Source organism: Mustela lutreola, chromosome 9, assembly GCF_030435805.1.
Source record: "Mustela lutreola isolate mMusLut2 chromosome 9, mMusLut2.pri, whole genome shotgun sequence".
NCBI classification, from domain to species: Eukaryota; Metazoa; Chordata; class Mammalia; order Carnivora; family Mustelidae; genus Mustela; species Mustela lutreola.
The window spans coordinates 3,622,689-3,650,174 of NC_081298.1; the positions used below are offsets into that span (position 1 = coordinate 3,622,689).

At 55.4% G+C, this 27,486-nt stretch overlaps 1 protein-coding gene across 2 annotated transcripts; it reads right to left on the reverse strand.

The window, feature by feature from the left end:
• Positions 1 to 1,636: 1,636 nt before the first annotated feature.
• Positions 1,637 to 23,288, reverse strand: EDN3 (endothelin 3). Of its 2 annotated transcripts, XM_059132866.1 has the most exons (6): positions 22,680 to 23,288; positions 21,761 to 22,049; positions 6,556 to 6,729; positions 5,630 to 5,665; positions 3,980 to 3,989; positions 1,637 to 3,250 (listed from the first exon to the last, which is right to left on the reverse strand). In XM_059132866.1, exons 1-6 carry the CDS (start codon positions 22,729 to 22,731, stop codon positions 3,149 to 3,151), a joined length of 663 nt encoding a protein of 220 aa, XP_058988849.1. In that variant the 5' UTR covers positions 22,732 to 23,288; the 3' UTR covers positions 1,637 to 3,148. The 2 variants fall into 2 exon arrangements, with proteins under 2 accessions (XP_058988849.1, XP_058988848.1); XM_059132865.1 differs by having other exon boundaries at positions 2,564 to 5,665; positions 22,680 to 23,278.
• Positions 23,289 to 27,486: the final 4,198 nt, after the last annotated feature.

Here is a 27,486-nt window from a genome sequence, read left to right on the forward strand (position 1 = left end):
GTGACTAATTCTTAAATTTCCCCGTGCTAAATACTGCTCAGATCGCAACGGCTCCGAGCATTCCTGCCAGGAGAGAAAGAAGAAATCACATACCCGATGACTGAAGGACCCAAGTGGGTTCATAACGGCCTGAATAACAGGTAACTGATTTGCTCGAGCTTTGGGAGACTTAAGAATTCCTATAAAAGAATTTGGGGATTTAGAGAATATGTGTCTTCTGGGGTAGGGGGGAATCAACTATCCTGACAATGTCTATAAATCAAATTCTATTACTTTGAGAGATAGTCTAACTTCAAAGATGTGCTTCCGTGAGAAACTTTGAGTCAAAACAGGAGCTAGTGACTAGTTCGGAGAAACCTGGAACACGTGGAGATGAGGCTTCATGCCTGCTGTGAGTTCAGGATTAAAAACATTTTTTAAATGATTTTTTTTCTTTCGATTGGATCTCTGGGCAAAGCAAGGAGGTAGGCAGGCCGGTGTTTATCATGCCCGTTTTATAAACGAGGAAACTGAGGCCCGGCTGAAGGCTAGGCCCCTTGGTGATTCAGGGGCAAAGCCAGCTTTCTGGCTCACTGGCCCTCCTGCTGGACTTCAGGGCCCCCAGACTGGCGGGGATGCCCTCATCGGGCCAGGTGCTCTGCTGTCCCCATCCCGAAATTCTGACAGGTTTGAACCAGGAGCCCCGCATCTGCTTTCCGCCGCTGGGCCCCGCCCATCCCGCAGCGGCTCCTGCTCCCTGCCCCGTGGACTCCCCTTCCCTTCCTCGGCCACCCTGTGTCTGTGGCATTTCTGTGGGTGCCCGGCACAGATCGCGCTCGTGCCTCCCCTGGGCTCTGGCAGCCACTGCCGCACGGCCTCACGTCCTGCAGCAGAAAATTCCTGTCGGGACTCCCAGTGCATCAAGGCCACAATTCTCTAAGTGAGTTTCACTAAAATGAGAGGCTCTTGGGTTTTCTCAGACTGGATGTGATCAAGCCCACTCAGAATCCCGGGTTTCCCCTTTGCTCTTTGGTGAGCTTCGGTCCACTTCCCGGCCCGGGGAGCCTCCAATCCTTGAGGCAAAAGAGAGAAAGAGAAAGGAGGTTGGAGAGAGGAAGGGGAAGAAAATGAAGAAACCTAAACCTGTTCTGACTCTTCAGCCCAGAGAGACGCTTTCGTCGTCCTCAAGGCTTAAAGTGACTGCAAGGGAGGGAGGAAATCAAACAGAATGTGGTCACTTCTGGCTGCTCATTCTCGAGAGCTGTACGCAGCAGAGCAAAACGAAACGGCCATATACGGGACCGCTCGGGTCGGCCGCCGGTTGCCGGCCGTGACTGCCCTGTCCCCGGACTCCTGCCCCAGCCCTGCTGTGGCCACTCAGGGGCTCCACCAAGTGACTAGGACAGCGCCAGGGAAAGGAGCCAATCCTCTCCCCAAACTTCCCTCTTCCCGGCTGCCTTGAATTGTTTATCTTGCTCAGATGGTCCCCAAATCCCGCTCCTTCCTTAAATTCAAGCAGCCCCACGCTCGCCTCCCTCCATAATTGACTTTGGATGGATTCTACTTCCTGGACTGTAACTCCCTCCGAGCTCTCCAGAGGTCCATGAAAAGTCGATGTGTAACCATGCATAGAACACCAGTGAGAAAAACCCACAAATCAGAGAAAACTTCAAGATTTTTTTATTATGCATTTGACAGTTAGTATTTTCTGAGTGTTAGCACAACGAATGAATTTCTCTCCAAGATACCATCTTGCCACAGAGCCAAACAGTTCATATGCGTTTTAAAAATCGGATTCAAGCTCTAAGGACGAGGAGTTTGGATTCAGAACACAATTTAAAATCTCTCTCTCTATATAGTGGCTTTACTTTTAACAGATCCACGTAAAGGAATTGAAGTAAGGAACAGTCTCGAAATAAATAATTGCTTCTCTACACTACACACCCCTGCTGGCAAACCAGTCCCTTCTGCTTCCTCACGGCAGATACTCGGTTTCATACCTATAATAACTTAGGAAATACTCATGGGAGAACTCAACATTTGGTCAAGGCCACGGCTCGGTCCCCCACCACCTTGAATTTCTCTGCAGGGTGACCTGGGCATGCCTCAAATGGAGGTTCTCCTCTCTCTGCTGGTGGGGGCTGGGGCTTGGGGGCGGAGGGGCCATCCCTGTTGGTGACATCGTCCCGCGTCCCTCTGTCAGATCCAGTAATCCTGGGCTGGCCGAAAGCACAGCCGGAGCCGATCGTGAGCTGCCGGGCATGACCCAGTGCTTGCCGATTATATAGATAAATAGGAATTTACATAATTTACAAAGGGTTTGCATTTGTGACTTATTTTGAAGCCATTCCCCAAAGATCCACATTTATTCATGAAAGCAAATATTCTCGCAAATGGCCCTGAGCTGCAGCTGGCTGCCTTTACTGTGGCTCCCCGGGAAGAGGCCCGCCGTGCCCTGGTCTGACGACCCGCAAAAGGCACAGGAAGTCAGGGCCCGACCAAAAGCAGACACTCAGCCGCCGCCCAGGGTTCAAAGCCCACAGATACTCATGGACTCCTTTGCTGGTCGCAAACATCACAAACATCGTTCTTTTTTCTAAGATCTATTCTTTCCGGTGGGCACCACACACAGCTGAAAATCTGTCTACATCCGATAAGCTTCACAGTCCTCAACTCCGCAGAGCTACGACCTGCACCCAGAATCGACGCCCAGCGCCCTCCCGGCTCCCACCGCGGGGCCGCCCCATGTCAGGACGTGAGTGTCACATACTCCCACCACCCGCTGCGTCGCGTACAAGAGGATGCGCGTTCACGTGTGCAAAGCCAGCTCAGAGCCCACCTCTCCTCCAGGAGAAGGAGAAAGCTAGCAAGTGGCTTTCCAACGTGCCCTACCACTCCAAAAACAATTTCCTGCATGAAACCCGAGCCACGGGCGTCAGGCTCTGGGGCACATCTGGGATCATTTTACCCATTAGAGAAACCGGGTCCTTTGGACGGGGGCTTTCTTGGGGTAGGGCGGTATTGTTAAGTGAGGACCCTCTTGATGGGTTTTTCTCCCCGGGGGCAAAACGCCTTCCTTGACCTCCAAGAGGTGGGAATGTGAAGTGGGCAGGAGCAGGGACTGAGGCCCCCGAAACGGGGTGCCGCGGGCCTGCTTTGGCGGGGGCTCCTAAAACTGCAGAGCTACAGGCTGAACGAGGAGCCCTGCCCGGGGAAGCATTTGATGCTGGAGGCCTAAGGCCCGCTCACTTTGTCCGTCCCTGACTTCAGCCTGTCCCGGAGAAAGAGGTGAAAGACAGAAAGGCATGTAGCGCCGCAGAGCTCCCACTGCCTGTACAGGCGACTTCCCCCCGCGCTCCCTCTAGCCCCGCTGCCTGCTTTGCTGAACCTTCTCGCCAGTGCTTCTTGGCAATTTCAGAGCCTGCCATCCGCCCAGGAAGGTGTGAATCAACCACACTAGCAGACGTGGCCTCTGGGAGCTGCCCCGCAGCCTGGTCACGGCTTCGATTATCATAAGCTCGGGACGGTGGCAAGCTTCCACTCTGAGAATGTGAATCTGGAAATTACTAACTTGAGTCTTGCAGGCAAGTAGGGACCGTGGCTTATAAGAAAAGATGTTTCTTCCTGAGTAAATCTTCCTACAGGAGCTTTACATGAATCGCAAAGACCTGGAAGAACCACCTTTCCGGCCCCAGGGGGTAGCACCTGTGCTACCTTCCTCACCTTCTGGACCGTCAAGACGACAGTAACAGAGCAACAGCTAAAGCAACCTCGTACTTTCTCTGTGCACAGCTCTCTCGCCTTCCTTGAACATACTGGGCACATTCCTACCACAGGACCTTTGCACTTAGTGTGGTCCCTGCCTGAAATCTCTTCCCCTTCCTCATCCCCCTGGCTCACCCCTTGACTTCCTGAGGGTCTCTAAGCCAACGTCACCTGCTCAGGGAGACCATGCTGTCCACCAGATCCCAAACTACAACCAGCCCCAGCACTTCCTGGCCCGACCCTGCCTTCCTACTGTCCCTCATCTGTCTCGCTCTGTTATTTCACGTACAGTGGTCCCCTCTTAGCCATGGTTTCAGTCACCCGCTGTCAGCCACGGCCCAGAAGCAGACGTCCCTGCCTCTGACACTCTCAGAGGGTCCCCAGTAGCCTCGCGCTGCATCACGGGCCTGCGTGTCCAGCTCCCTCTCCCCCCCACACAGCATCTTGTCATTCCCTCCTCGCAAGGAGGCCGAGTACAGACCGAACTGTTTTGAGCCAGAGAGAGCACATTCACAGAACCTTTATTACAGCAGACTGTTTTGCTGCTTCTAGTCTAGGGTGGGCTATTGTCGTCACTCTCTCCTGTGCCTAATTTATAAACCACGCTTTCCCAGGGGTGTGTACGTGGAGGAAAAAGCACAGTACAGACGAGGCTCGGTGGTGGCCGTGGTTCCAGGCGTCCACGGAGGGCCTGGGCACGTAGCCCCACGGATAAGGAGGGAGACCGTATCTGTTTGCTGCCCGCTCCCCCACTATTTAAGTTCCACAGGGCCAGACGCTTTGCCTCACGCCCTGCCGTCCCCGACTTCTAGAACCGTGCCCAGTGCGTCCCAGGTGCGCGATTCACAGGTGCATGAGGGGTGAATAAATGAGGGGAAGGACGGACGGCTTTAGTCCCACCCCGCCCTCGCCGAGAGGAGTATGGGTGTGGGGCGAGAAGAGCAAGAAAGGAAAGAGACAGAAAAGGCAAGGCTGGGACCAGCTGGGGCCTGGCTCGTGCTCTCTGGGGCCTCTCTCTGCCGCCTCGCCCGCCCCGCCACTGTCTCCGTTCGTGTTCCGGGTGCCGAAGGGTCTTCCTGGATGCCGAGAAGCCGCTGGCACTGATTCGGAAAGCCTCCTGTGTACCGAGCACGGTTTAATCTTCCCTTGATCAGTCCCTGTAGGAACCCAAGCCACCTCCAGGCTATTATTATGGACATGAATTACCGTCCCATTGAGATGTGCGGGCCATTCATAACAATTCCTGATTGACAGGATGACAAAGAAACCCAGTCTGGCTGGAGAAACCCTCAGAATCTCTCATACCAAAGACAAGCAGGCTAAAAAACAAAAAACAAAAAACCAATGTGGGGACACGGGGGCCTTACTGCCAAGCCAAGCTGCTATAAGTCACCGCTCGCCAGAATCAGCTGCTGCAGAGAAGAAATGATTTTTTTTTTTTGGTAACGACCACATGTTGCCTGTGGAAAAGGCGACACCTGGGCCCGGGTAGTTGAGCCGGGGCTGTTGGGGTCGGGGGAGGGTTGTGTCCGAGCAGCAGGCCAGCTAGCTGTGTCTGGGCCGGGCCCAGTGAAGTCCAGAGCCAGCTGTCGCGGCTCCGAAGCTGCAAGGGATGCAAGGCGTCAATTCTGTGACGGAGAGTGGCTGCCCAGGGGCCGGGCAGTGACAGTGACTGTCCACAGCTCCAGCCTGCTCTGCCCCCAGAGATAATGTACCGAAGGCCCCGTCCCCTGTGGATGCCGCACCCCGTGCGTGCTGGGGCTCCCACCGGCTGTCCTCACGACCACATGCCACCCTCACATCCTCCTTGTCCCCAAGGGTGTGACGCCTCAGAAAGCAGTTTCACCTCCTTGGACGCAGGCCCCCGTTGGCACCGCTGGCTGACTCTTCTTTGTCAGGATTTGTTGCCGTCCTTGAGTTCCTGTGGGGAGAGAGCTGGTTTTAATGAATCGACCCGCATTTCCATGCGGCTGGTTTTTTGGTGCCAAATTAGGACTTCCTCTTCCCAGCGGGGACATTAGCGCACTCCCCAGGGATGGCATCTTGGGCGCGGCATCCAAGGTTGAGCACATGCGGGCAGACTCTGACCCGAGCACAGTCCACTCGCTCCTCAGTTATTCACTGGATGTTACGAAGCCAAAGAAAATAAGGTTGGCCCTGGGGCTTCGGACAGAGAATCCGGGGTCCCTGACCTCAATGGCACCCGTGCACTTGAGCAAATGCCACCCGGGGCCAAACCTGGGGTCTGCTCATCTACTCAGGTCCACACAGATTCACAAACTTCTTAGCTGCCAGAGTCGGCTCCTGAGGTCCCCGAAGTAAGGTGAGGGGCGACGCAGGCAGATGCGGGACGCACGTCTCCCTGGATGGGAGTGGCTCCCACAAGGTTCCAGCCTCTACAGGCCAGGAGGGGAGGTGGGGCCCCTTGGGGCCAGATGGTCCCATCTACTGTTTTGCAAGAAGCTAAAAATACACATTGGCAGGGATGGGTAATTCTTCAATCTTTAAATGTTGGTTACTTATGCAGATTTTGGCAAAGCGCTGGGCAGTCCAGAAGTGTGTCTGGAGACCAGACACTGCTGCAGCTGCCCTGCAGGCTCTGTTCTGAAAAGGACCAAGAGGGCTGGACCCACCTCTGAAGCCAAGGTCATGCTCCAGACCACCCCCGCCAGGGCACAGCCACGCCCTCCCAGGCCCCGCCCTGAGCCCCGCCCCCAGGCCCCGCCCCACGCCCCTGCGCAGACTCTTCCCGCCTCCTCTCACTTGCCCAGAACTCCAGATCTGCAGGGGAGTGTGATGGGGGCGTCATACCTGCTGACAGCCAGGGTGCGGGCGCAGAAGTGCAAGCAGGCGCTGTCCTGGCTCTGCACACAAGAGCAGCGCGGGCTCCACTCGGAGGGCTGCGAGCTCTGCGGGAATGGCCCTGTGGACCTCCTTCCCCGGAAGCTTCCTCTGTAGTTGGACAGTCCATAGGGCACGGTCCGTCTGCAAAGGACAGAGCAGCGTCAGGGCCCTGCATGGACACACAGGCCAGGCCTCCCCACTCAGCGGGGAATCCTCGTGTGACTGGCTGCCTCTGGGAGGCCGTGGACATGGCCAGAGTGATGGGGCACAGCCACACCTCTGATCTGGTGTCCACAGACTTCCCCACCCTGGGGGAATTAGGAAGAGTCTGCAGGCAATCTCTACCTCCGTTTTCCCCAAGCTCTCCACAACGGCCAGGGGACAGGGAGGTGGTGTGCCCTGGGGGAGGAAAGGTCGGCACTCCCCAGGGTCCATCCTCTCACACTTCCAGTGTGCCCCCAGTTGGGAGCCCTTGGAGGGCAGTTATGGGTTGTCTTCCTGTCCCCGGCCTGGCACAAGGACATTGCGGCGGAAACACAGGCAGGCCAGAGCACGTCCTCCCTACCAGTAAGAGGCCTGCCCAGCCCCAAGCCCAAGGCCAGCCAGCCGTGCTCTGCAGGCCTCATGCCCGGTGTCTTCTGTGTACACGTCCCCGCGCTGTCCGCAACAACCAGAATACGCAAACGGAATTCCAGGCTCACCCTGGCCCCAATGCCGTGTCCTCCAAGACACACACATCAGGAGGGCCCCCAGGCACTCTGAAGACAGCCAAGCCAGAACTGGCCTTGGGAAAAGGCTTATTTAAAAAGTCTTTAAGTCTGGGGGCGCCTGGGTGGCTCAGTGGGTTAAAGCCTCTGCCTTCGGCTCGGGTCATGATCTCAGGGTCCTGGGATCGAGCCCCGCATCGGGCTCTCTACTCGGCGGGGAGCCTGCTTCCTCCTCTGTCTCTGCTGCCTCTCTGCCTACTTGTGGTCTCGGTCTGTCAAATGAATGAATAAATAAATCTTAAAAAAAAAAAAAATCTTTAAGTCTGGAGCTGTTTGCCAGTCTTATTCACGGTCGGAGCTGGGAGGCGGGGAATGCGGTCATCTGGGACCAGTAACATTTGTCTGTTTCTTATGTTCGTGTTCGTCCAAGACATCACTCCAGAGAAGGAAGAAGACTGCCTGGAGGCAGTGTGGTGAGAAAAGTTAAAAGCATATGCTTAATTCATTAGCACTATTGAATAGGACTGGGGGACAAATTGCTAATTACCAGAGGAAACTTCTGTGGCCAAGTTACTGTTCCAGCAGGGCCGGGTTTTCCAAGAGGAACCACCTTGGTTTCTGTGACGCCCCTGGGGCATCACCAATCATGGGCCTCAAAGGGAGTTCTGACATCATCTCTGCGTTTTCAAAATAAAATCAAATTGGATTTACTTTAATTTGAAACACACACCATGGAGCATTTCGGGGGGTCGGTGGCAACCCTCTGTGACTGTGACCCATGCTCTGAACCAACTTTCCCCTGCTGGGTTGGAGGCCAGTGAAGGGTGCTGCCACCCCGTTTCCTTTATCGTGTTCTGTCCTGTGCTGGGTTCCTTCCTGAACAGTAGAAGGAGGGCTCCTCCCGCCTCGAGGAAGACTCGGAGTTGAGCAGTCTGTGCCCCCAAAATGGAGAAACCAAGCAGTGTGCCGTCCCGGTCTGAGCTGAACCTGTGCTAAAACCCCATTTCTTCTCAGGAGCAGGGGGGCAGAGGGGCAGCCCAAATACAGACCCCGCTATGAGCCAGAATTTGGCTAAAGGTGTGTTTTTCCAGTAACAGGGCCACATCAGATCTCCAAGGGTCGACATTAAACCCAGTCCCCGTTTTCGTGATGAAGACTACACCCAGGAATAGCCACGCTCCTATTTCTCCATCAACAGCAAGTCCTGCAGTTCTGAATTCGCCGTCGCCGATTGTGCGTTTACGCGAGCAGAGCTGCTCGACTCCAGTGAAAACACCCCGGCATGCTTCACGTGAGGAAATGAGGCGACGAGGTGTTCGTTAATAGAGAAATGCAAAGGCTTTCTCACAGCCCAATGCAAAAAGCTCATACGCAAATGAGCCCTTGCAATTTTCAGAGCATTTACAGAGAGCTCCCCTTCCCCACAGGCAGGCTGAGAACCCCTGCTCCAAGCGCTGAGGGCCAAGCGTGCTTTCAGGGGACTGGCCCCCGGAGGGGGTGGTCGAGGATGGAAGCCGGCAGCTGGCGGGCTGAGAGGTGGCCCAGACTACGGAAGAGCCTACCTCTAACAGGGCTCCAGTCCAGTGAGGCCCACCACCCATGGCTCAACAGTTCAAAGGTTTTAAATAACCTCTTAAATAAGACAGGTCCAGCCGCCTACCTGAACAAATATGGCTTCCAAACACCCTGGAGGACCAGGTGTGAATTTAGATTCCTGGGGCTCCACAGAGTTCGGTGTTGGAACATGGGCTGCCCAAGGAGGCTGAGCACCCTTCCGTCCGACTCTGTCCGACTCTGTCCTACATCAAGGGGACCTCAACCACCCCTTGGACACCCTGTGGTCTTTGGGATCTGTCTGGAGCTCTGTTCTGTTCCTTGGTGTCAGATTCTGGAAGACACCGACCTGCAAAGGCCCTGGGAGTGAGCTCAGCGACATTTGGGTAAAGGACTGCAGGATCCTGGACGCCGGAGACTCGGTCTGGAAGGGGTATACTTTGAGTCCCACAGAGTGGGAGACATGGCCAGAGGATGATCAGAGGCAGCCCTCGAACACACGGGGCCCAGGGCAGGGGACTCCACTGTCTGGAAGTCAGTGTGGGTCACCCCTCCTCAAGAGCAGAAGGCTGGTCTGCATCTTTTGTAAGTGCCGTGGACCCCGCGCAAGACTGAGCAGGTGAAGGCTGCTGACTGAGGAACGGGTAGTAATCGTGAGATAATCTGGACTGTTAAGACTAGATTCTTTCCAACCTGAGACGTTCAAGCACCACGAAAAGCATTATAAAGAATCCCCAACGTCTGCCAAGCATCCCACACGTACGTACATATGTGTATGTCTCCAGCACTATTCTAAGTGTGATGGGGAGACAGAATGGTGTTCAGGAGTTCGTGTAATACTGGGCTATGAAATCAGGTAAAGGAAACATTACAAGCCAATGCACACAGGTATGTGCAAGGTGCACAGAGAAAGGTGAGCCGATGATCCCACTGTTAGGCTGTAAAGCCCTTTACACGATGATCACTCCCCTCTGGACAGTGTCCCGATCTATGACAGACTGCTTGTAAACGGTTAGGGAGGGGCTGGCAGTAAATTAGAGATAGCTCTTTGTTGTGTAATTGGTCTGGGAATTCAAGGGATGTGATCAGGCAGGAAAGCGCCATCCCCTGGCCAGCGGCCTGCATTTCAGACGCAAGAGCAAGAAAGGCCTTTCCGTTCTCTGCCGCGCTTCCTCCAGGCTGCTCTAGCTGCACGGCCCCCCTGAGAAGCACTTGCCCTTGGTTTATCTTGGTGCCCTTTCTCCTGTTTTAATGAGAACTGGAAGTGACCTAAGCAGTGGAACAATGAAAATGAAGTCACATCGCGGAGAGCCTGGGACCAGCATGCTCTCCGGCCAGTCGGTGTAGCTACTGTTGCACAGCAGGGCTTGGAGGACGCGATTCTTGGTAAAAAGTAGGCAGCTCTCGCGTCTGCTCATGTTCCAGCTACAACACGGAGCTCGGCAGAAAAGAGAAGCGGATGAGAAGATCAGTCCAAACGCTCTCAGACAAAACAACACCGCCTTCCAGATACCTTACATATGCGGCGTCTAGCGTTGTGTGTCTGTGTAAGAAATCGTCCCTCAACCTACGTACGTTCATTATTGATGGGAGACGGCGATGCCACCGTCTTATTTATCACAGTGTTCCTTATTTACCGCTTTTCCCAAATGTCATATATAAATGTTATTAAATACGAAACTTCCAGGTCCCCCGTGTGCTTTCTTCATCTGCATGTCACACTGACAGCACTCGATTTCTCGCTGCAACAAGTTTTTAAATAAGGAAAGTTGGCTTCTTTTTTTTTTAAGTTTTTGTTTTCAAGTTCAGGGTTGCCTGTTCATAAATGAATTAATTACCTCCATCTTTCTGATCAGGCAACCGGCCTCTATCCCTGAAGTTTAAAGGAGAGATGCAGACGTCCACCAAGGCCGGCCAGACGCAGCCAAAGGAGACTCACTGGTCAAAGGCTCGTTTCTCCAGAGAGTTTAGCACACTGTCATTGAAAACCCAGTTTTTACCGCACCCCCTCCCGCCGTGCCCCTTAATGAGAGGCACGCTACAGTCTCTGCCCCGTGCTTTTCGATGCGCAGGTGCTGGACCAGACTCTGGGGGAACGCCCAGGAACAAGACAGGTGGGCCTCCACACACACAGTTTTAAGCTACTGTAGGGGTGAGCAAATTCGCATTTTATGGGTTTCACCCAATCAACAGAGAGTTGTTGTTGTTTAATCTGAAAACTCCACACAAACATCCCAACTTGCAGCTTCTTCGGAGTGAGTAGGGCCTATGCGCGCACCAGCCCCGCTCTCCAACACGCCAACGATCGTCCGGAGGGAGCACTGAAGTCACAGATGCGGCATGAACACTCCCCTTTGCCCCAGCCCCAGCCCCTGTCCCTCTCAGTGCTGACCGACCCTACAGCAGAAAGGGACAGAAAGGACCGTCCCGCAGGCAGACAGCCACCAGCGGCCATCGATACCTGTGACCACTCCGCTGACAACCTCCCTCTCAAGCCCTGCACACTTTCCAGTGACGGCTCCGTTTCAGACTTTATTAAATTCCTTCTGTGGCAGGCATCACTGACCTGCTCTCCCGAGCGGAGAAACAGCCTCTTGGGCGAGGAAGAGAGTGTGGCTCACCTCCACTCACAGCCTTTGTCCCCTTAATGGGAAAGAAGCGTCAGGCGAGAGCTCTGCTCTGACTGCTATGACAGGAGGGGGTCCCTCCCCACAGGCGTGTGTGTCACTTGTACCTGCTAAGCACAAAGGCCAGGAGGCCAGAGGCACCAGCTCAGAGAGGGGAGCACCCCTCTCCAAGGACTCGAAAGCCCAGAATTTTCTAGTGCCCAAGACCAATAGAATTCTCTAGAGCCTGAGGCCACCGTTGGTCGCTTTTGTCTCCAGGAACCTAAGCGCTGCCTTTCCCTTGGGGAACGATCCTCCCTCTGTCCATGTGCCGCACCGGCTCCTGTCTGAGGACTCACCAGTGACCCCAGTTGGGCAAGTGAGACCCCGTCTCTCCCAAGACTCTCTCCCGAGACGCCTGAGCAAGGCAACTCAACATCCAGAAATACTCTGGGGCTGCTCTTTGCCCGGTACCCCCCGCTGCCCCATCCCCGTCCGTCTGGGCCCCCAGTCTCGGCTCCTCTCCAGCTGCTGGGACAGCTTCTCCCTCTCAGTCCGCGTCCTCCCCATAAACGCGTCCGATACCATGTGAGCTGACCAGGTCGTCTGGGGTTTGTGGCCGTGATGGCTAGCTGCTCCGGAACTCCCTTCCCTGAAACCAAAGTGACCATAACCTCTCGGATTGAATAGCAAGACCCAGAGTGTCTCCAGCTACTGGGGATGAGTGGAGATTTTCTTCATTGCAACCAAACACAAAAGACGGGGTTCAGAATCAGGACAAAACTCGGCAAAGGAAGCCGGCTGGAGTCCTTCCTTCCCTGGTGTGCCCCTGTGAAATGTTTGCTTTGGATCATCCTGTCCTTTGGGCAGGTGAAGCGAGCATCCCGCGCACTCGCATCCCACTCACTGTCCTCCGTCTGAAGATGCTCGGAGCCCAGCCCCAGGCCGGCTCCCCGGCTCAGACGTCATACCATCCTGTGAACTATTCCTCGTCCACTCCTCAGATGCTTGTGCAAGTCTGCTGCGAGCCAGGCCTCGCGCCAGACAACCCACAGGGGGCCCTTACAGCCTCCAGGAAAGAAAACAGGCCAGGAAATAGGGCTCCTCAGCGACCTTGTTATACAAGCAGAAAATACACACACACGCTCTCCAGTTCTAAGGCCGATTCCGCAAACCTTACGCTCACAAACAATGTAAAGTGAACTGGGAATTTGCAGCTTTGCTTCCACTGCAGAAAATCCATGCGTCTTAAAGTTGGAAGACCCCAAGGCAGAGACTGCTCACCCTACCACCCAGCCAGGTGAAAAGTGCCCTTCCCGCAGCCCCCCAAAATAGCCAATGAGCCTACGGTATTTGGAAACGTGAAAGTGAGCAATGGGCTGTGTGTTGGTGGTTAATTTGGGGGGGGGGGCTACTCCCCCACCAAAGGGAAAAAAATTTTTTAAAAGTTTGGATTTATCCAGGACTTGGCTGTTTGGGAATATGACAGTAATCAAAGGCATGTTGCGAGTGTGTTTGAGCCCTGAACCCCACCAAGCAGAGCCAAGAATGAGCATCAATTCTGCATGTGTACAGCGAGTGTGGCCCCGGGGTCGGCAACATTGGACCTTTCCAAGCACAAGCCAGGACTCCAAGGGCAGCTGACGTAGGGGTGCTCAGGAAAGCCTCGGGATTTTAGCAGTAACTGTGTGTCGTATGAATGAGGGGAGGAAGGAGTGAGGTCTGAGTTAGCCATTACTTCTGGTCCACACCCCATCTCCCATATGTACTGATGTCGTGGGCTTCTACTGTTGCCCTCAGCTGGCCCATCTCAGAGGGGTTTTCCTGGAGAGAAGATGTCCTGGGACGGAGGGGGAAGAACCAGAGCTCCTGGCAGCCACCCCCGGGGCACGAGGGAGGAACCAGGTTGCACAGGTGGCCAAGTCCTTGGAGGGGAGACAAGCTTCACGAGACGGACCCAGGTTTCTAGTCCTAATGGAAGACTAGCTCAGTGAGAGTCCCCAGGAAGCAGCCGCCCTCGGGCCTGGGGAAGGAGAAGGCTGGCTGGGTCTCGGAAACGGTCTGTCCAGCTCCATATTCCACCTAGAGATTCTCAAAGCCCCGCGTCCCCAGGTCTCCAAACTGCAGGGCTGCTGGGGCAGGCGCGACCCTTCACTCGGGCAATAAAAACGCAATGAAACGCAGGACCCCTGCCCCCCAGGCCAAGGCGCCAGGGACCACCACCTGTACTCGTAACACTTCCGCCTAGACTGCTGTGTCCTATCACCATATAAACAAGCTTAAAAATAACACCCTAGCCACAGACTTTCTCGTGCGCGCCAGCTCCCTCTAGAACACAGGCGTATCCCTCCCGAACAGGGGCCCACGCTCACTCAAGGAGATTCGGAGGCACCAGGGGTCCAAGAAAGGGGAACAGAAAAAAATGCTCCACGTTTGTGGGGTGGTCTGCGATCGCTATGAGTTACGGCTCAAACAAGAAGTTGGGGGAACAGGCTCCAACACTACGTGGGGAATGAAACTGTCCGTAGAATTCCACAGATCAGCTGGTTTCCCCTCCATGTGGCGCGGCCCCCGCGGGTGCCCGGGAGGGAGCGAGGCTGGAGTTTCTCTCCCCAGCTCCCCCCACCTTGACCCTAATGGATTCCAGGTCGAATGTAGGCAATCCCACGTCTGTCTGGCTTGGCCTCATTAGAAGTTTATGCAAAGCTGCAGACAGACATGGCTCAAAATAGTTCCCAGCCGTGGAAAGAGTGACCATAAGTAAGGAGCAGGTACTTTTTTAAAAGATGGGGGGAATTTGCAGAGGGATAAGAAAAAGAAAATACAGACACCATCCTACATCCTTGAAATAATCCGCAGTAAGAGAAGACAGTCCTGCTAACTGTTCAGAGCTTTTGCCAAATGCTATCGAACAAAGACGCGCCCACCTGTACGACTCAAACAAAGACTCCTTCTCTGCCAAATCCAGCTGTTGGCGTCCTTGGGTCCTGTCCTTGCGATAGCCCTGATGTACTGATCACTCACCTCAAAGTAAGAATACCTGAGTCCCCGTCGGTACAGGCTTTAGCCCCACACAAGAACCCGATGCTGGGACCCGGGCAGACACGCACGGTGTGGGACCCTGCCTCATTACTAATGTTGACGTTTTGTTGATGATGAATTTTCTGCTTTAAATTTAAAAAAAAAAAAAGGGCACTAAAAAATATTGCATTAATATTCATTTATCTTGACTACAGACTCTTGGGCAAATCCCTGAAGACCGGACCTGGGGCAGTGTGTTTACCGGGCCTCACCCCAGCCTCGACCCTACAAAGAAACCCAAGAAAAACAGTCTGAGAAAGACACACACCTCTCTGCTTTCTCGCTGGCCTGCTTCTGACTTTCGGCAGAGCTGTTACTCTCCCTGGGTCATAGGTGGGGCTGTCACCCCCACCGCCGGGGCCACTCGTGCCATTGTCAGGTTGGCCTCCGTGCCCCTCGTGGATTCCCAAAATGAGTCTGTTTCATTTTTTTGAGTTCCTGGGCCAAAGCACGGGGCTCCCTGGCTGACCTGTTCCAAAGCGTCCTGTCCGAGTCAGTCCCGAGCAGGCCACCAGAGAAGAGAAGATCTGTGCCTCCCGGCCTTCAGACGCATTCTCCGAAACCGCTGGGCTCCCCCAGGCTCCCAGCTGGCACAGCTGAGGAGGGCAGCGGATACCCCGTCCTGCTGTCTGTCAGTCCACTCAAGCAACACTTGCCAGTGACACGGGAGTTCCAACGCGCCCCAGACAAGCGGCTCTTCACTCAGGGTAAGACGGGCTCCTGTCCAAGTAAGGGGAAGTGTGTGTGTGTGTGTGTGTGTATGTGTGTGTGTGTGTGTGTTCCAGTTGAAGGAACTATTTCGTCATCGGAAACATGACGCACAATGAGAGCAGGTCACCTCCCCATGCCGGAGGCCGAGCCGTGCTTTTGCGGGAGGGATGGAAGGTGCGTGGAGGTGCTGGGGGTCCCGCCGGCTGAGGCGCTGGAGCAGAGAGCGGGCCCGGCTCCAACGCAGCCGCGGGGCCTCCTGAAGGAAAGCGCTGCTTGCTCCCAGCTTCCTTTGTTTTAAATTCTTGCAGGAATAAACCACACCAGAGATGTCAGAGCCTTTCACCTGCCTTCAGATTTAAGGCCAAGTTCCCAGCTGTGAGGTCCCTTTCATCTAGCAGAAACCCAAATTCTCCCCCTGGGGTCACACCGGGTCAAGCCCTTCGTTCCAAGCCTTCTTGCTACAAAGCAAACCGCCCCTCGCCTCGAGTCACTGTGCCTCGTTGTGGGGACCGGCTGCTGCATTTCGGCCCGCCTCGTCTCCACCCCCGGCCTCCTCACACCCACCCCGGGACACAGAAGGGGACTCTTGGTCCCTGTGACCCCCAAAGTGGGGTCACCTGGTGTGCGCCGACCTCTCCAACAAACTGAAATTTAGCCTCAAGGCCCTCGGCTTTTAAAGCCCTATCTTGCCGTGAAGTGTCTTCGGAGACACACTACCTGACCTCAAAGCCGGGATCTAAACATTTACCCGATTTTGAAGGACACAGAATGGTTGTGCAGGGAGAAAACTCACACCAAGTCCAGCAAAACCACCTTTGGTCAGAACCCCATGTCCAAACTCCTGTCCCGTCTGGCCAACAGCGGCCTCTCTCCTGGGTCCTTCCCACAAGCGCATGTGAACCAGTGTGCCCAGTGTCTCCTCCAGGCCCCGGGACGGGGTCCTCCGTCCACAAACCCCAAGGCTCAGTGTTCATGCAGGGGACCCCACGAGAACGCAGACAGACCCCTCTACAAACAGGGTCCACGCTGATCGTCCACTACGCGGACGCTGCCGCACTGCTCCGCTACAGGAGGGAGCCCCAGGCCAGGTGCCACAGAGAACACCGAGGCCCAAGCATTGCAATGATTTACTAAGGGGAGAGCAAGGTAATAGGAAACAGGAGGGGCAGAAAGGGCGGGGCCAAGTCTCTTCAAGCCTGGATGGACCTTTGGCCAGCCTGTCCTTATCAATCTACTTATCAGCGGTCGGTGGCGGGCACACCTTTACCCCAGCTCTGTGCCCCGTAAGCTAATGGCATCTAACAGACCGTCTGCCGAGCTGGCTCCGCGCCCCTCCAGGATCCAGATGTGATCCCGGGTGGATGGTCCCAGGAGGAGGCCTCAGCAGTCCTGCGGAAAGCACTACCTCCTCGCCTGCACCCTCCAACCACAGAACGGGGTGCAGCAGGCCGGGCCTCGGCCCCAGTGGGTTTACTCCGCCCCGAGGCCGCACAGTTATCCGGATGGTCCTGTCTTCGCGATGCCGAGTGCTCACCAGGTCACATGTCTTCACTCGGCGTCCACACCACCCACCATCACCATCATCATTCACGGCACTCGGGGTCTCCCGATGGCCGGAAAGACTCGGTCCCTCTGCTGGAGCAACTGCATCTCTGGCAACGGGGTTCCCGGTCCTGACTTATGGGCCGGGGGGACAGCTGGCCTTGTATCAGCAGGAGGCAGGGGTTCCGGATCCATCCACTTCACTGGAACATTGTTACGTTTGGAACGCCCATTCCTGGAAATGTGAGTGTTACTTTCTTGAACAAACAGGGGCAAAGATGAATCTTTGGTATTGTTGCCTTTTTGTGGCAAAATACATTAAAATGCAAGTTTCAATGTTTTTTTAATTACCGTTTTGGTTTTGTTTGTTTGTTTTTTTTTTTTTTAACTCTACTTCTTTGGGGAGGAAAAGAACCCCAAACAAATGTCATTCTTGCTGGACTGAGTCCGAGAGGCACGCTTTGAAGAAGCCAGTGTGGCGGGCAGGTTGGTCATCTTGTGCGGTCACCATCTCAGCCAGACTGGCATTGACGCCTCACCGGGGCACGCTGAGAGCGGGGGCAGCACACCGGGGCCACTCAGCCTGTCAGCCAGGATGCAGCACAGTGCCTGGCTCTGGCGCGCTGGGGGCTGTAGACCCTGGAGTTTCCACCACAGTGGAGACGGCAAACATCCCCATCACTCTTTTCAAAAATGCATTCCTCCTGGTCAGCTCACACAGCTTCGAGTTTTGTGTGGAAAACACGGTCCCCATCCCATCCCTCAGTGCCTCTCCCTCATTCTGAGCTCGGAGGGATTCGAAGCTGACAGGTTCTCTCGGGTCTCGGGAGCGGAGTGGGAGGAACACAGAGGAGCTGCTTGCTGGGTGCCCTGCAGCTCCATCATTCCCTCGATGGGGGGTTCATCCTCCCACCAGTGTATGGTGGCCAGAAGAGAGGGATTCATTTTATGTGTCAGTGTAGCTGGGCCACCCCAGCCACGTGTTTGGTCCAGTGCCAGTCTAGATGTTGCTGAGAAGATATGTTTTTAGATGGCATTGAGATTTAAATCAGAAGACTTTGAGGAAAGCAGATTACCCTCCATGATGTGGGTGGGCCTCGTCTAATCCGTCAAAGGCTCTCGTGGGAAAAACCTGTGGCGCCTGAAGAGGGAGGAATTCTGCCTGCAGGGCTGACTGCAACATCATGGGCCGTGCACATGTGTACGTGTGTGTATTCACACACGTGTCTGCACACACACAATGTCCTGTGAGTTCCGTCTCTCCAGAGACTCCAACTAATTGTGTGACTCCTGGTTTTCAAGGACTCGTGGAGAATGGTCCCAGGTGTACAAGTGTGTAAGCACGTGAACTACTTGTCCATGACGTCTTCCTTGTCATCTTATTCTTGGCGCACTTTCCATGACCCTAAGAGCGCATGTGTTTTTTCTCTGATTGGGAGTTTGTTTGTTTTTGTTTCTGTTGGCAAGAGGGGGGTTACTGGGGAGGAGGGGTGGGTGCTCCCTAACACGGCCAAAGAAAGTCAGAGGCCCAGCACACATTTGGTTCCCCTTTCTCAAGGCCACAGTGGAAATCATGGGCAACTTCTCTGAAGAAACCCACATTCCCACATGGGTCTCCTGGGCTGTTCGAGCCTCTGCAGAACATCCATTCACCTTGAAACAAGAAGCCTCATTTCTGGGAGAAAGCTCTGCAGACCAGAACCTCAGTGAGACAAGGAACAACCTCCAAGCAGTACAACCTCACCGAGAGCCAGCCGGCGTTCCTGAACGCCCAGTACGCACTGGGGGCCAGCAGAAAGAACTGGGCAGCCTCAGGTCTGGAAGATGGGCTCACTGACTTGTGATGGAAGGGAGCCAGAGAGTCTCAGCTCTCACACCCAGAAGATACTTCAGGACCGCCTGGTCTCCTGGGCCCTCGCCAGACAACGACTTCGCACTAAGATGCACGAAGGCTCTGGGCAGTACCTTGCGTCCCACCTGCAGTCTTCAGGTCCTTACACGCAGAGTGAGTGACCGACTCCCGGGACTGCCCGCAGCCCTGCAAATGTCCTCTCGGGGTAGAGTAGGGCTGTGGGGTCTGTCGTCACACGAAAGACACGAAGAGCTGAAAAATCACCCAAAGTCAAGCCTCTCAACATAGGCATGAGGTTCAAGAGCCCTGCGCTTCCCGGCGTGGCCAGCGGCAGACCCTGAATGCACATTACGGAAGAGGGAGACGGCCGAACTGAGCGGCCGGGACAACCGTGGGGAGTGACCGGGTCTCCTCGGTTCCTGGCTGTTCCCATACCCGCCTCCTGCTGCGGACCCTCCTGGTCTGTGGAAACTTCTCCAGTGGTCTGTGGAAACTTCTCCGCTCTCTGCTTGTGGTCAGGCTCCCTCTTCCGTGTCTCCAGAGGCCCGCGTTCCCTTCTCCGAGAGCCCAGTTTCTCACATCGCAATCTTGTCCAAGATGTTTAAAGACAGCAAACGGACCCGGCTACAGGTCTATCCAGTTTGGGAAGGAAGGGAAGGAGAGAGGCAAGCGAGGCACGGGGCAAGGGAGGAAGAAACGAGAAAGGGCGTCTGGAAGAATCTGTCTCGGGAAAACTGTTCTGCTTGTCTGATTTCACACTGCTCGTCGGGCTGCTGTCATCTCTGCTGTACGCAGAGCCCTCCACGCCATCCTTAATCCTTCTTTCCTAGTGTTTAAAATGAATCCGGGTCAGGAAAGAGGGAAGAGGTCAATCAAGCTGTCGGGGCGGGGGGACGTCAGCTCGTCGGCGGCCCCGGGAGAAGTCGGCGGTCCACGGCTTCACACAGGACGACTTGGAATTACGCGCGGGGGCTCCACACAGATCAGAGGGCGTACGTGGAGCCCCCTGGGTGCATTTCAAGCCCTCGGTCCTCCAGCCGGTGCCAGAAGCCTGACCACAAGCAGAGAGCGGAGGTAATCTCCAAACCCTGTCCTCACTCCGGTCCGCCACTCCTCTGTCCCAGGACCCCGTCCCTAACGCAGTCGGCTTTCCTTTCTTCTTCTATAGCCACAGCCTGGGACTCGAGCCAAGGCAAGACTCAACCCTGTGCTGACTGCCCCGAATTCTGGATACACTGGCCAGATCACAACACCAGGAGGGTAGGAATCAGAAAGGACAAGTGTCCGGGGGACGCGGGCTACGAGAAGAGGTGACCCTGATTGTTGTCTGAGAAGAGAAGCCGATCAGTGGCACCTCGCCCACCGCACAGCACTTTCTTCTTCCCGGCGAGGACGAGGCTGCGTCCTCCCGGCTGTGGGCTGACTGTGCTGACTGGAGCCCGAGTGGACACAGCCTGGAGAGCGAACTCCACCATCCGCACCGGCTACACAATGTGGGGAGCCCACGATAAAATGCCAACGCACAGCGTCTGGTGCAACAAGTGTTAAGAATTTCAAGACAGTGTTGGGGCGCCTGGGTGGCTCAGTGGTTAAGCCGCTGCCTTCGGCTCAGGTCATGATCTCAGGGTCCTGGGATCGAGTCCCGCATCGGGCTCTCTGCTCAGCAGGGAACCTGCTTCCTCCTCTCTCTCTCTCTCTGCCTGCCTCTCTGCCTACTTGTGATTTCTCTCTGTCAAATAAATAAATAAAATCTTTAAAAAAAAAAAAAAAAAAAAAAGAATTTCAAGACAGTGTTAAACGGAGCGTGGCTCCTTCCGAGCCTGGGACCCTGAGCAAGGGTCAAGTTGGTTTCGTGGAGCCAGTGCCGCCTGCCATTCTGGCATCACGGGGTCACTTTCCAGACCTGCCCCAGATGCACTTAGATCCTGTCACCTGATTTGAAAGCTGCTCGACCCCTCGGGGACACCCTCCTCGGCCCCTCACTCTGCAGGTGCTCCTGAAACAAGGTGGGTAAGTGAGCCCACCCAAGCTGTCACCCAGTGTGCTCAGAGGTTTGGCGGTGAAGGAAGACAAGGGGACCTGAATCAAGGTGGCTCCAAACACAGCAGCCAAGTTGCCCCTCCCAGCGAAAGGCTCTCCTGCACCACCAGCTCCTCCAAGAGACTCCCAAGGAGGGCACCAGCAGGAGTCCCGCCAGGTCCCACGAACACCCTGAGGAATGGACGGCGGAGACATCTGGTCCAAGCCCCAGAGTTTAGAGCTCGGTATGGCAAAGCCCAGAAGGCGGGAAACCAGAGCAAGGTCAGACCCTCTTTACTATCAGGGAGGTGGCTGAGGGATGGGTGCACAGAGGGAGGGTCCCAGACGGCGGAAGTGAATGGAAGACACTGTCACACCCTCCCAGGGCAGAGCACTCTCCACCCAGTGGCCTTGGAAGAAGGCTGGCTTGACAGCAAGGCCGACCCCAGGACTCCCGGGGCACTGGCCTCGGCCCCGTAGTAGGAGTAAGAGCTCTTCGGGGCTGGAAGAGAGGAGGCGAGGTCATCTGGGGGAGAAGGTGGCAGTGGGCGGCAGCGGGTGATGGTCAGCCTGTGGCAGGACCAGTGGCACTCCAGCCCCGGGAGGAAAGGAGCCTGGGCCCTGTGGAACTCCCCCCTTCCTGGGAAGGTTCCACCAGGCTCCACCGAGCTCACCCCTGCACTCCCTGGACAGCAGGCTGCTTTCAAGGAATGTGAAACTCCTTGGAGCCTGGCAGGGTCGAGTTGGGGGGGGGCACTCATCCCCTGAGGCAGGAGATAACTTTCCTCCATCGAAGAAGGACTTCTCAGGTGTCTAATCCCTCTGGCCAGCTCATTTCTCTTGGCGGGAGGGCTCCCCCTTCCACTGGATCCGAAACTCTGAGATTGGGTTTCTCCCAGGCCAGGCCCTCAGAGGGGAAGGGAGGCACAGCCCTGACCGGCAGACCAGGCCTGCGCTGGCAGGAGGCCCCAGCAAGCGCTCCAGGCTGTGCGAGGGTGGGCTCCAGGCTGACCCGGCAGGGATAGGATGAGGTCCTCTGGGATAGAGATGCAGGCCAGCCCTCCCAGTCACTCCCGCCACCCAGGGCTGGGCTGACTCACTCAGGAGTGTTGATCCAGATGATGTCCAGGTGGCAGTAGTAGACACACTCCTTGTCCTTGTAGGTGAAGCACGTACAGCGCCTCGCGCGGCGGTGCACAGGACCCCCCTTGGATGCCTGCTCCCCAAACCGACCTGGTTTCTGCTCCTGCCCAGGGCGTCTGGGAATCAAACCCTGCACTGCAGTAGTGGCCACAATCTCCTCGATGTCCCCCTCAGATCTGGCTGCAGTGGGGGGCCCGGGCATGCCGCTCCTGCCAGCGTCCCCAGGCTGGGGGCGAGGCACCAGTCCTGCAAAAGGCAGATTGAAGGACTCCTAAGCTCCTGAGTGTGCAGAAATCCCCCCCCCCCACATACACCTACCATTCCCAAAAGCCTGGGGGAAAGGGACAAGGAAACTTTCTACAAAGATTGCAAGCTAGTTGCACTTTCTGTAAAAAGTCTCCAAACTCTGCCATGTGTTCTGAAAAGTTTGCAAAGCTATGTGCACAGTTTCAGGAAAGACTGCAAGTTGTGTGCATACTTCGTGAAATGCTTGCAAGCTATTTTCACTTTCTGCAAAGTCTGCAAGGTATTTGCACCCGTTGAGAGCTCTGCAATCATTTTTGCACAGTTTCTGAAGAGTCTGCAAACTTTTTTGAAAAGTTCCCAACTTCAGGAAAAATTCACCAAGTCCACCCAGCCAGCCCCATCTCCGGCTTTACGGTGGACTGCAACCCCCAGAGCCCCCCGGGGTAGTTGGCGCTCCGTTTCGGTCCGCCCCCACCCTCCGCCCGCCACCAGCCCACCCCTAGGCGCCTCCAGGGGTGGCGAGCCCAGGCAAGAGGTTGCTCCCCACAATGCACCCTTCCCCGCGCCCCCATCCCAGGGTCCTTTTGTGTGCGCTCCCGCCGGGAGTGGCGCGCCGCCCCGCCCGCTTACCTGCAGCGGAGGTCACTGTGAGCCCGAAGAGGAGCCACAGCCCCGGCTCCATGAACCCCGATCGGGCACCGGGCCGGGAGCACGGACGCCGGCGGCCGAGAAAGGGCGCTGGGCCCGGCACAGCGGCCTCGCCCTCCAGTTGCGGGGTCCGAGGCCGGCGCTCGCTCGCTGCGTCCCCGGCCCGGCCGGGAGTTGGCGGCGGCGGTCACACACTTGAGAGCGCGCTGCCCATCTCTGCGCAGGGCCGGCTGTGGGCTCGGGCTTTTCTGGCGCCCGCACCACCCCCTCGCCTCCCCGCCCCCCGGAGGGGCTGGGGCCGCCGCGCGGGGCCTTTGAACCCGGGGGCGCGCCAGGGGTCGCCTCCCGGCGCTTGCGCTGGGGAGCGGGGAGGCAGCTCGGCGGCCGGGGGGCGCACTCAGCTGGCCAGGGGCGGGGGCAGCGCGCCAGAGGCGGTGGGTGCGGTGGGTGCGGTGGGTGCGGTGGGGGGCACAGCTGCTGGGAGGCCACGCGCGCGCACACACACACATACACTCATGTGCACACGCACACGCGCGCTCACACACACCCCACTGCCTTGCAGCCCCCTGGACCTGCAGCTCCCACCCCTGCCAGCGACAAAAGGCTGAACTGGGAAGCTGTTACCTTTTATCTCAGCGGCTGTGGGAAAGCAACATTTCTCAATGTTCACCTAATGACACCTTACCCTTGCACAGATGGTCCTGCCAAGGCCCTGGGCGTACTTTACACTCGTGACTCAGGGGCACGGGCAGTGGCTCCCTGCCTCTCCCAGGAGCTCAGAGCCAGTGGGTGTGGGCCCGTGGCAGGGGAGCAAAGTCAATGCAGAAAGAGGTGAGCGGCCTGGGCCACCCGCACTCGCTCACAGCCCCCTGCACAGGGTGGGGGCGGCCTTGAGAGGCCTCCTGGCATCCCCTCCATGGCCTTCAAAGTGGTCCAGGCGCCATGGGTGGAGGGCTCCCCCGGCTCACCTGAGTCTTGTCTGCTGCCCCAAGCAACATAGAAGACAAGGACTGTCTTATTTGGTTGTTACCAAGACGGTCTGTGCTGGGCCCCGAGGAAGCACTTTGGAAAGATTCATGAGTTGAGTGGATGAATGAACCTGGGGACCTGGCCCTGAGCTGCTGACCTCTGAGAACCCCTGGAAGCCCCCCAGAGGGCTTACCAGAGTCCTCAGATCAGAGGGACAGACAAATACACAGAGGTGGTGCCCCAGACGGCACTGGGCAGTTCCCGCAGGGCTGGTTGGAGGGCCCAGCCTGTGCCGGGTGGGAACTGGCTTCTCCAGGGAACCACGGGCACCGCCAGGTCGTGGGGCAGCGGACAGGCCTGCACTGGGAGCTGCTCCACTCCCAGAGCCCTGGAGGTTGACTTCACACATGTCCCCAAATCCGTAGACTTCTCCCAGAAAAAGCAGCAGAAGTCATAAAAGGGCCACAACATCCACCTGGCTCCCTCCGTGGGGACGCTGGTCCTCTGAGCCCAGCCGCCACACTGGGAGGAAGCGCGGGAGAGCTCTCACAGAGCCACCCACACAGAGAGAATCCAACAGCTCCCAGCACCGGCCAGAGCCCACTGCTGACACATAAATGCAGGGGCCCGGGGGGTGACTGGAGCCCCAGCCTCCCAGACTTGCCGCTGAGGACTGGGTGGCCCCCTAGGCTGACCCACAGAAACCACGAGGGCCACCGATGGAGGTTTGCCCCAGTCAGTGCTGAGCAATTTGTTCCAACGCCATGCGAGGCAAAAACCAGGCAAGCCCCCAGAACAGGGCTGATGGGGAAGTTTCTCCAGCCCGCCCCCAACCCCTTCCACCCTGCCCAGTCCTTGAGTCCAGGTCAAGGTGCAGGATGTGGAAGACATTATCCCTTAGGGCGACTGTCACCAAGCAGGATGTAAGCTCTGTAAGGGGGCACTGCTTCATTTTTTTGTGCTCCGTGCCTTGAAAATTAGAAAAAGCGCCAGGACTAGGATTATCTTCTGCTCCTGCTGGGCTGGAACTTGGATGACTTTATCATTATCCCTTCCCTTAGAATTAAAATGCCCATCACCTACAAAATAAGATGTTTGGAACTGGGGTATGGCTGCAGAAAGAGAAAGTCCGCTGGCGAGCTAATGCGAGAAGGGGGTTAGACAGTGGTTTTGGGGTGCTCCCAGACAGGAGGCATCAGAGCTGCTCAGACCACTCACTGAGTCCCTTGCCCCCCACAACTTGGACCAAACGCAGCACACCTGGGTGGGCTCATCGGGAGGCCCACCATACTGCAGGAGACCAGCCTGGCTCTGGCCCTCCCCTTAGAGTGCCCTCTCCTTAAGAGTCTCCTAATCGAGTCAACAGCAGGAAGTCTGGGACAGAGAACCCAGGAGACAGGGTGCTGAGAGCAGAGCTGAGAAAAGAGGCCACAGTCCGCTGGATGGTCAGTGGGGGCAGAATCTTACCTGGTCTTCACCTGGGTCAGCAAGCTGAGCCCCATGACTGGAGCGGGTGCTAGCCAGGACGTTCAACAACACCCGCTCTCCAGCGAGAAACTTCTCCCCTTTTCTGCTCTTCTGCAGTCCTGACCGCTCCCAGGATTGCTCCTGGGTCAGGAACATCTGTAAGAATTCTCATACAACCTTCCTTTTCGCGCTGAGAGACAAGGCCGCAGGCTTGGAGACCTCGGGCCAGCCACAGAATCCAAATAGGATTTCTTTCTTGCTCTCGATCTCTCTCTCCCTTTTTTTTACATAGTGGTAAAATATGTATAACATCACATTTACCCTCTTAGCCATCGTCAGTGCCCAGGTCAGGAATGTTAAATATATCCACCCGGTCAGCAACCACCATAACGACCCCTCTCCGCAGACAGCCCTGTCATCCTATACAATTGAAACTCTGTCCCTATTAAACACTGACTCCCCGTTTCCCCCTCCCCACAGCGGGACAAGACTTTTGTGTCTGACTTATTTCACTTCGCATGATGTCCTCAAGCTTCATTCCTGTTGTAGCAGGTGTCACAACGTCCCCCGCTAGAGAGCCGCATACTATTCCCTTGTAGGTATGGACCACGTTTGGCTTATCCTCCATTCATGGACGCTGCACTGCTTCCATGTTGTAGCTGTTTCGAAGAATGCGGCTGTGAACACCGCTGTGTGACTATCTCTTCCAGAGCCTTCTTTCGATCCTTTTGGGTTTACATCCACCCAGAAGGGGAGTTGTTGGATGACATGGTAATTCTGTTTGGTTTTTTTGAGGAACCTCCATACCGTTCACCAGAGCCGCCGTTTTCCATTCCCGCCAACAAATGTTCCTTTTTCGCCACATTTTCGCCAACATTTATTTTTTCAATTTTTTGATAGTAGTCATACTGATGAGTGTGAGGTGAGATGGTATTCATTGTAGTTTTGATTTAGGCTTCCCACATAGTAAATGATGTTGAGCATCTTTTCATGTGTTTATTGGCCTTTTGTATGTCTTCCTTGGAGAAATGTCTATTCAAGTTCTTTGCCTGGTATTGAATCTCATTGTTCTTGTTGTAGTTGGGATTTCGTAAGATTGTTTCATTGCGTCTAATTTTATATTCATCTTTTATTTATGAAAATGGTACCAGTTTTGCGTGTGCGGTGGTGAATAGAATTCCTCTCTAAATTAACTTAATAACTTTTTTATTAAAATGTTTTAAAGAGTAACCTGAATTAAAATATGAAGTAGTCATTGTGAAGGTAGTTTGGAGACTTGGCAAAAATCACAAAGCTGGTTTGCCCATAACTGAAGTCTAGAAGGATCTCATGGGCAAGGAGGGGGGGGAGGGGAAGAAGGAGGAAGAAGAGCAGAGTGGTTTGAGGGAAAATCGCTCGGAGGGAGGACAGTGGGCACAAGCAGAGAGAGCTGTTCCTTGCTTTGGGAAGGGGAAATCTCATCATTCTGGAAAGTAGCTCTTAAAAGAATCTGTGGAAATAAATAAAACACATATGATACCTATTTTGACGACTCGAAGGTACAGAGGAACTTTGAAACTCAAAATCACTTTTCTTGTAACAGGGAAAAGGGCCAACAGACAAGGAGGGTGCACCTCTTCCCGTCACGGCGCTGCCTCGGGAAGTCCCAGGTCTTGCTCCCTGTGCTCTCGTGGTTTGATCCAACTGGTTGGGTGTGCAGAGGGAGGAAGGAGAACTTGAGAAGATCAGGAGTGCTCTCAGCGCCCTCCTCCTATTCCTGTTGGATTGTTTGTCCACTTCAGGACGCACTGATTGATTCCTTAGCCATGACTTCTGAAGGACGCTGTGGGAAGCACTGGTTACTTTTGCTCACCCAACATCTCCTCCCTGCCTTTTGGTCACAGCACTTTGGTTTTTCCTTGAGGACCGACCCTTCCTTTGTCTATGTAGTCAGTGGGTCTGGGACTCCAAGGTAGGCATGTGATTAAGATCTGGCCAATCCAAAGAGCCTGTCTGCTTGGCCCCGGATCAGTTCAGGACTGGGCAAAGTTGGACAAATCAGTCAATCTCAGGACTTCTGTTAAAACACTTGAGAAAGAAGTCTCTACTCACTGGGATTGTAAAGAAGAAAGGGAACGTACCTGAAGCTACCGGTAACCGCCTTGCCATCATGAAGAAAGACCCTGAGGATTGACCCAGCATGGGGGAAAGTGGAGTCAAGAGCTAGAAAGACTAGGTTGGTGTTCTGTTTTGAGCCCTGGATCCAGCTGGGCCTGAAATCCGTACTATCTCTACGCTTTTCATTTGTAATAGCTCATAATTTCTTTTTGATTTAAGCTTTTTGGGAATGCTATTCCTTTCAATGGGATAAAAT

Bases quoted from the DNA above. Each gene is read 5' to 3' on its own strand.
- EDN3 (XM_059132866.1), bottom strand. From the start codon at position 22,731: ATGGAGCCGGGGCTGTGGCTCCTCTTCGGGCTCACAGTGACCTCCGCT. The intron at 6,730-21,760 runs GTGAGTCAGCCC...TGTCCTTTGCAG, and splicing joins ATCTGGATCAACACTCCTGA to ACGGACCGTGCCCTATGGAC. The intron at 5,666-6,555 runs GTATGACGCCCC...CTCTCCCCACAG, and splicing joins CGCACCCTGGCTGTCAGCAG to GAACTCAAGGACGGCAACAA.